General features: G+C 34.4%; 1 protein-coding gene across 1 annotated transcript; it reads left to right on the top strand.

Annotated features, from left to right (window-relative positions):
* Positions 1–253: 253 nt before the first annotated feature.
* LOC107806087 (uncharacterized) lies at positions 254–7,722 on the top strand. The gene is made up of 7 exons (XM_016630203.2): positions 254–590; positions 3,023–3,052; positions 3,258–3,353; positions 5,581–5,695; positions 6,321–6,633; positions 6,722–6,776; positions 7,454–7,722. Exons 1-7 carry the CDS (start codon positions 432–434, stop codon positions 7,526–7,528), a joined length of 843 nt encoding a protein of 280 aa, XP_016485689.1. The 5' UTR covers positions 254–431; the 3' UTR covers positions 7,529–7,722.
* Positions 7,723–8,889: the final 1,167 nt, after the last annotated feature.

Raw genomic sequence — 8,889 nt, 5'->3', positions numbered from 1 at the left:
CTTTTCCAAAAACACCTAAAAATTCAAGATTTAAACTCATATTTCATGTTTAAAGTTCAAGATCCACTTCTTTAAGCTGTGCAATAATGGTGATTTTAATAATGGAGACGTTAACTTACTATGGATGTAAAGTTTATTAAAAAGTAGCTGCGTCTTAAAGCAGAGTCAAAAGCTCAATGACCCAAGCCCAAGGATCGAGCCCATACTTCTTCCCTAGCAAAAGGTGAAGCGTCAAACGTGGTCCGATGTTGTTTATACTACATTGTTTTCCCCAAAAACAGCTCCTACCTTCTTTCCGCGTAGTCTCTCTCACTTGCAAGCAACTATTATAAATATCATTCTCGTACAAAAAATTCAGAAAGCTCATTCTTTTGCCTTTTTTAGTATTTGATTTTGGTCGCTTTCAAAAATATCTCTGCCATTTCAAGAAAATGCAAGTAATACCCAGATGGCGTAACGTTTTGATCCTGAAGAATGCACTTATTCATTCCACAAAAGCTGTAACTTCTACGCAATCAACAAATACCCATTTGGCTTCTTTCCATTCTACATCAATTTGCTCCGAGAAATGGAAAAATAAGTGGAATTCTGTGAGTTCTTTTTAGACTTTGGTCAGAAACTGAATTCTGCTTTTTTGGACAATATCACTTATTCTGTAATTGATGTTTAATTAAGATATGACACACTAATGGAAAAAAGGTTTGATCTTTGATTGTTGTAGCTGCAGAAGTAAATTCCTTTTTGGTTTTAGCTGCATCAGTATTTGTTTATTTCATTTTTTTTGTAGCTGCATAAAAAATATATCTCAAAGTTGTTTTAGATTATTGATTGAACTTGCTATAATTGGAGTAAAATGTGAGAGAAGATAGTATTTTTTTTTTCCTTTTCCATTGTTAGTCAAAGTACTTGCTAGTTGAGTAATGAATCCTGGATTGAGAAAAGAAGGAGATATACAGGTTTTAATTACTGAAAAGAGATTAGGTTTTTGTTTTTTTGATTGTTGTGTTTGAAGCTGTTTTTTCCTCTGTTAAGAGTTAGCTCAATGTTGATGAATTATATAATAGAAGAGAATTAGTTTGCAATAGCTTCAGTCATCTCTACCTTGTCCCTGTTCATATGAAGAGGGTATAACTGGTCTTGGGAATTCGTGCAATTTTATTTGGGGTTCAATAGTATGTACATTTTGCAATTATTTCGTCGGGAAAGTGCAAGTATCACTCTCAAGAGGTGCTTGAGGTCATTTAGAATAGCTTCACTGCATTTTTTTGCTTATGCTAAAATTATGAGATTTCATGGCGATTAATTTCCTTGTATCAGAACTTTTGTGGACAATGGCATTCATGTTTGTAAATTTTCATTTGCAAGAGATGGTAACCTTTTCAGTCTGTGTGTTCTGAGTTTTTTTCTTATGTAGATCACATATATTCTTCAAAAGTTTTGGAGAGCGCATAAGCTTTTACCTCTTAACAGGTTTAGAGCTAGGAAATAAGCAATCTTATTTCATGTGAAGGTATCCTATGATCACTTGAGAGTTAACAGCTTGTGGTGGAATCAGTTAACTAAGTTTTTCTTGTCTTCAAAATGTTCTTCTGAAATGACTTCGGCAGAGACTGAAACCTTCATCTTTAAAAGTAGTTAAATAAATTTGAAATAGTTCAGCAATTTGACGTGCTACATTTTCCCCCTTTCAGTCTCCACTCATCTTTAGTGGCTTTACACCCACACCACTTAGCCACTAAATCGCTTACCAAGTTGTCTCTAATTGATCTACTAATAGATAATAGTTGTCTGATTCTATTCCTTGCACCGACAAACTGAAGCACCTCTATGTGAGAGCAAAGATATGTAGGTCTAAGCACCTGTATAAATTGTATCGCTTCAAATTAAGAAATATTTTTTGATATTCCGTAATATTATGTGTACCACAAAGGAAGAGGCCTTGGAGATGGTAATCTGCCAATTTGCCTTCTCTTAAGTCAACAAGGCTTATGCTGTCAATTTATCGTGGTCTAGACAATCTGATCCTTTTGTTTAATAGGAACTCTTCACTCCCTTTATTGGTGCAAAAGAGGTCCGTTATAAACACATTGAGGCTTGCTCACAATTTTCTTCCATTTTCTTCCAGTAGTTATGAATCTTCGGAGGACACTGAATGATGTCACCTCACGTTAGTCACTAGAATTGCTCAGGCAATCATGCATAGAAGATATATACTCAGGAACTCTCTTTGCATTCTCCCACTCAATTTGTCTTATCTGCTTAGACTGTTTACCCATCTCTAGGGGCCAGCTCATTAGCCGAAATCAGGAATTTGTCAAGAAATCAAAGGTATAAGTCATATTCTATTCCCAGTTTCATGGCTGGCGGCACGGGTTGTTAGTATTAAGTGATGTATGTAATATTGTAATTTATAAATTGAAGTGGAGAATAAAATAAAATAAAAATCTCCCTCAACATAGTACAAAAAGGTTTTTGCACATTGTCTATTCTTCAAATTAAAAGAGATAAGATAAATAAAATAATTAGATATTAGTTGATTACTCTTTTAAAAGGTTAAACTAGATTGCTTGTTATATTAATTATCAAGAGTCTTGTTATGCTTCCATAACTTGAGTAAGGATTTCATCTTCTTTGGTTAGTATAACTCTACTCTGCGGAATGCATTTAGAAATTAGAGATGTGCATCAAGTCAATCACTCTTTAGAAAATATTTGCTTAAATTTCCACCAAGAATGGACTATATTTCTTCCCCCTCTATGTTTCCTTGGTTTGGGATGGGGAGGAGGTGGTGTTGTTCTATATCTGCTTGTATATTAAGTGTCAGTACACTCCCTTATCCCCAAAAGAATAGTTTCAATATGCTTGTTCATCGAGTCCGGTATATATTAGGAATTTGTTGTGTTTCTGAGCTCAGTTTTAGCATTTTCTTCTCATTCACCACAAATTTCCCATGCTTGTTACTTTAAATTCCAAGCAATATTTTCTACAGTTCGTATGTGACTTTCATAAATTGTTCCTGCAGGAGTTTAGTGGAAGTCAGCAGCCAACTAAGGTAAATATCTTTACCAGTTTCCAGTAGTATAGGGAGTGAAAAATCTTAGGATTAGCGGTATCCTTGTGAGATTTTTTACTTACTTTTCTCTGGTTGGTTAGATACTTTCCTGTTCATTTCTTTTTTTTCCATGTTATATATCTGTCAACTTCTCTTTTCGTTCTCTTTTGCTTATTTATAATCTTACATTTTCTTTATTTTTCAGAATTATATTAGATATGCAACACGTCAAAAGCGTGCTGACTCAAAAAAAGCTTTGAAAAATCTTCTCTTTTATGGGGCATCTGAAAGCTCTTTTGAGGTAAATATTAATCTTTTTTCCTTTCATAGATGAGGCAAATCTTAATCTTAGTCATAACACATCAACTGTTACTATTATGGAGTGATATTAAATGCTTTTCATTTAAAATAATTTCTTTGGATTAGATTGTTTTCTGAATTATTTTCCGATGTTTTGTTGGACATAAGGTAGGTGACCTGAGAAAACAATAGAAGTGGTATGGGGTGTCATTCTGAGTATTGAAGGTTGACAGTAATATTTACTTGGTAGTTGAAGTAAGTGATATGAAGTAAGAGTTGAAATATTTTCATGTGGGGCGACTTACACTCTCATTTTCCCCTTTTGGTGTCTGTTATTTTTTTGGCTGAAACTTAGCATATGACAATAACCAAACAGTACATATTTATCAAGGACAACATCTTCCAAAAAGACATGAATACATCCTAGATTGCTACACGGACCTTAAACATTGAATGCAAGGTCATTTTTGTATATTGGAACACTGAAGATAAGTTTGGCTATATCTTCTGCATCCCCAATTGGAGTTTCTATGTATATTGGAACACTGAAGATTAATTGATTGTATTTTTTTGATAGATAAAAGGTGATATCATTAGATTATCACCAAGGTTGCATTCCCATGTGCACCGGTGTACAAAAGAAACAATTACTACCCACATTGTGAAGCAAGGAACCAGTTCCTCCAAAAAGTGAACCAAAGCAAAAAGTCAACTGAGAGAATCAACTAAAGAAAGAAACCTCTTCCAAGAAGCTAATGGCATCATCATGTAAGGAAGAAATTTATTTGCACCAAACAAAATAGTGTTATCAGAACCAACAAGAAAAACTATGCTTCAATACAGAGCTAGTAGACTCAGCTATATGAATCCTCATAATTCATTTTTTGCTGTTTGCACCAATTTCATTCCAATATTCAATAACTTAGAGGTTCTCCAACACTAAATGTTTTCTACAATCTCTCATGAAAAACACACCTCTAAACGGACTAAAAAGACTCTTAGCAAATATTGAACCTAATATAGGCACACCATCATGACTAAGCCTTTATCCCTTGATATTCCGTATTTCTTCCAGACATATACTCCATACTGACCATACATGAGCTTAGAATGATTTATAAAGGTTTTTTCCTCTTCCTTTGCGACTTTGGCTCCAGCTAGCAAACAGCCCGTCACTAATAAAGGTGTCACCAGTGCAATAGAAAAATCACCAAGCAGCAGCCCAAGCTGACAGATTCTCTTTCCAGTAATCTACATGAAAATACTAACTTCGGAATGAACTGCAGGGAGATTCTGAATGTGACGCTTGAAGTCTCTGTTCATGTAATGTAAGAACCTCTGCCTGCTAATCAACCACAGAAGCTTTAGTTAGTGTTTGGATATGGATTTGATTAAAACTTGGAAAAATAGTTTTAAAGTTGTATTGAAAAATAATTTTTGAAAGTTGAAATTGTGTTTGGACATGCATTTTATTTGAAGAAAAGTTAAAGTTTTGTGAGTGGAAGAAAAAATTTTACCCAAAAAAACTGCCTAAACCAGTTTTTAGGAACTTGAAAATATTTGAATTTTTTTTCCCAAAACGTGATCATATTTCATAAACAAACATTGTTTTCATTTTTGAAAAAAATTAAGACAATCTATGGCCAAACGGGAGCTAAGTCTTTTGTCTAGGATCCTCACTTGTGATGTGTCAGCTTTGAAGCGAATAAGTTATCTCCTTAGGAGGATTAAAGGAAGATACATTGGGGAACTCCTCATTTGTGCAATTTTAACATCTAGCCATACAATGATCAAAGGAAAAGAGTCTCAAGGTCTAATGAGGATAAAACAAGTTCAGTTTAGTAAGATGAATCACCTAGTATATAGAAGGAAAAGATGGATAAAATATAAGCAATGTTGAAACGTTCGCTTATAGCTCATAACATGTATAGTTTCTCTTAGTTCTCTATTGCATCCCTTTCTCCCCCAATGCACCTTTTCTGTGTTCATGGGAAGTTTCGGTCGACTTTAGTGTACTGGTGTAACTTCCTCTGTGGTCCAAGGCATGAATGTCCACTTTTTTGGCTTAAAGCCTACATGTTATGATGTGTTCAGCTTCTGAACTTTAGTACCTGATCAATTGCATGCAAGCACTCTATTTATATTAGAATCTATTCTGATTTCACGTTACTTTACCTTAAAGTTGTTATACTTATGGTATGCTATTTTCTTCTTGAACAATTTACTAGAATGAATCTTCAGCAATAAATGATAAATGGGATGTGGATCGGGATGATCGTTCAGAGAAGAAAAGTCAATTTAAGTCCGCTGCTCGTCGTAGAGATCGCATAAGGAGAAGGATGCGTAAGCTTGTACTCCCAATTCACTATTAGCTTCTCTGCTTTGACTAGCACTGTCTAATGAAAAATCTTATGTCTCCCTGTGATAAATATCAGTGTGTTTTACTTTTGGCCCCTTCTAAAGATTCTGAAATTCCAGATGAACTAAAACATATATTCCTATTGGATTTTGGTGGTTTGTCCTAATTTGATAGGCCCTCCTTGTTTGGAGCTGGGATAGTATTTCCTAAAGCTCCTTTACTTCTCACTTGCTAGCTGGACTAGTAGGGTTCCTTTGAATAGACATATTGAAAACCATGCCTTTCGAATTGAATGCAACACTTGTCTTCCAAATAAAAAATGGCTTATTGGCTTTGGGTTGGCTGCTATAGTACTGCATAAAATAGGATGGACCAGCCTAGATTTACATTTTTTCCATGTAGGAGTTGTATTGCAAGACTTTGAGCTGCTCAATGTAACATTTGCATTTATACTTCTTTAAAGAAAAGATGGAAATTTGACTTGTCAAAAAGCTTTCTTATTGTTAGTCTTTACTATCTTTACATGACTGATGGTCATATGCAGGTAAGAACTAATTTACGAAAGGATGTAGGTAATATATTTATTGACCTGTTAATTATTCTTTTTAGGAAAAATGAAGAAATGGAGTTTAGATGAAGACTTTGATGAATATCCTGAGACAGTATTTCAAGCAACTTTTGGTAATAAGTGGTACACTTGGTCTTTTAAGCCTGGTAAATCATCTGCTTTTGAAGACCTATTTTCCCGAAGACAAGAAACAGACTGGTCAGAAAGAAGGCATTGCAGATGGGATAATGAAACTGAACATGAGACTGAGCGGGAATCCAATTATGGATCCTCAAATGTAGGTTCTTACTCTGAAAGAACAATTCTTGGTTTGCCCCCAAAAGGTCCTCTGAAGATTGAGGATGTCAAGAATGCGTAAGTTCTGAAAGCTTTGTGCTCTCCTTATTACATACTCAAGATATAATAAAAACTAATGTAGAGACACTATGACCTTCCCTTGCAGTTTCCGTTTATCAGCTTTGAAATGGCATCCTGATAAACATCAAGGACCTTCACAGGTCAGCTTGTTATATAATTCCTTTCTTTCTCCTCTTATGTGATAAACTTATTCTTGAAAGAACCAGTTATATTCTTTTAGCGTTTATTAAAAGAGGAGCATTTCGTAGGAGGTCAAAAGGAAATATATTGAAGTATGTATTAAAAATGGTCGGTAGAGACATCATTGCTGTTCATGGATCTGGCTTGTGAAAACCCTTGCAAAATGAATGGTTTTTTTAAATTAATGTAATTGTGACGAGGGTGATCCATAGAGTGCATTCTTGCTGCCTTTAGTTTCAAGCAGTCCATCATCTGCTAGTCGGATTCATTGAGAGAGAAACATGTCATGAATTTGAAGCAACATATAAAGCAGCTATTTGACATAGCGTGATGGTTGTCTGTTACTGAGGCATTTCTAATCCATAACAAATTCACTCGTCTAAAAACTGAAATTAGTATTGGCATATTCAACATATTTGCGAGTGCAAATCAGAGGGAGGCACGGGAGGCATTAGCCAATTACAGATAACTTGCTTTGTACTAAAGATTTATCTTTTACAGCGCAATGCATTAGCCTATCCTTCTTTTTCGGTGTCAATGCCTGTGTATTGGAACTTTATTATTCTGTTCTAAGATTTAGCTACTCATTATTGTATTCTCAAGAGTCCTCACAAGATGAGTCATTGCATTTGTGCAGGCAGCAGCAGAAGAGAAATTCAAATCTTGTGTTACTGCATACAAATCATTGTGCACCGCGCTCTCCCCAGCTTAACCTTTTTATTTGATACATCTATGGCTTCTGTTTTTCGAGCATCAGAAGCAAAGTCACCATTCATTTTTAATAGCAGCTCAGTCTTATGTATTCTCATTTAGTTCTGTATGATAAACTTATTTACTCTGGCAATAAAGGCTGTCTTTCCCAGCAGAGCCATGAATATTTACTTACATATGAGGTTTTAGCTCCTTAAATATTAATTCCTTCATTCTATTTGGCATATGTTTTGAACTTCTTTTGGGATGACACAAAACTGTGTTAAAACTCCTAGGATTCTCTGAAGGTGGGAAAGAGTTGCTTTAATTATTCTGAAGGTCCATTGGCTTAGCAGTAATGATGATTGTATGCTCCAATACTTGGGTGACTTGGTTCTTTTGAAAGCAAATAACATTCTTTTTATATTTTACAATACTAAAATTCTCTTTGATGTAGTACTTTTCATTTTCATTATAAAATTTTTATATGTGGAGATTATATATCCTAAAATCCAAACCAAGCCGCCATCTTGTAAGAGTTTAACCTTCATGTTCCCAATTGTGTAAAGCTTTTTGGCACAAAGTAATTATATACACATTATTTACTGTAAGCAGTTATAAAGCACAGTCGTTTGGTATGATGTATACTAATCATGATTACTTGTGGCAAAATGGATAAAAAAAAGTTATCCACCCATATTATGGAGTGGATAATGAACTTTTTAAAAACTGGTCAAATATGGATAAGATCTATATTATCCATTCAATATTGGATAAGCAATGAGTTTAACTTTTATATTTCCAAAGACTCAAATTAGGACTTTCTCAAGTTTGGGAGACTAAAAATTCTCCTAAAAGTGATCATATTCAAGAAGCCACACTAATATGGATATCCATATTATCCGTCGGTTAACTCATTTTCTATTTGTATTAAATATATGGAAATATGGGTCGGGCTGATAAATTGTCCATTTTTATACACCCATATCCGACCCACACACATCCGACCCGAATCATCCGTTTGTACTTTTAATCATGATATATAATTTGGTACAAGTATAACTCTTGTAGACGATCCATCTGGAAGGGCTAATTTGGGAGGATAAAATAGTAGATTTAACAGCTCTTTTAATTGTTATGGTACACCTAAATGGAAAATAATTATTTTTATTGAATGCATTAAATAGCTTTACAATAAGGTCATGAAAGAGACCGAACGGAGATTCTACGAGGTGAAAAACTACAAGCACATTCTGGCTGTCTTATTTATTATAGCTAGAAATGGAACTACCAAAGTACTAATGGGTATATGTGGAGTCCGGAACCTTTTTATTGTCTTTTTGGACAAAAGATACGTAAATAAGTGTAAAAATAAAAGTTAAC

This window comes from Nicotiana tabacum, chromosome 11 (genome assembly GCF_000715075.1).
Source record: "Nicotiana tabacum cultivar K326 chromosome 11, ASM71507v2, whole genome shotgun sequence".
NCBI classification, from domain to species: domain Eukaryota; kingdom Viridiplantae; phylum Streptophyta; class Magnoliopsida; order Solanales; family Solanaceae; genus Nicotiana; species Nicotiana tabacum.
The sequence above is the reverse complement of the archived record's forward strand: the minus strand, read 5'-3'. Positions and strand labels throughout refer to the sequence as shown.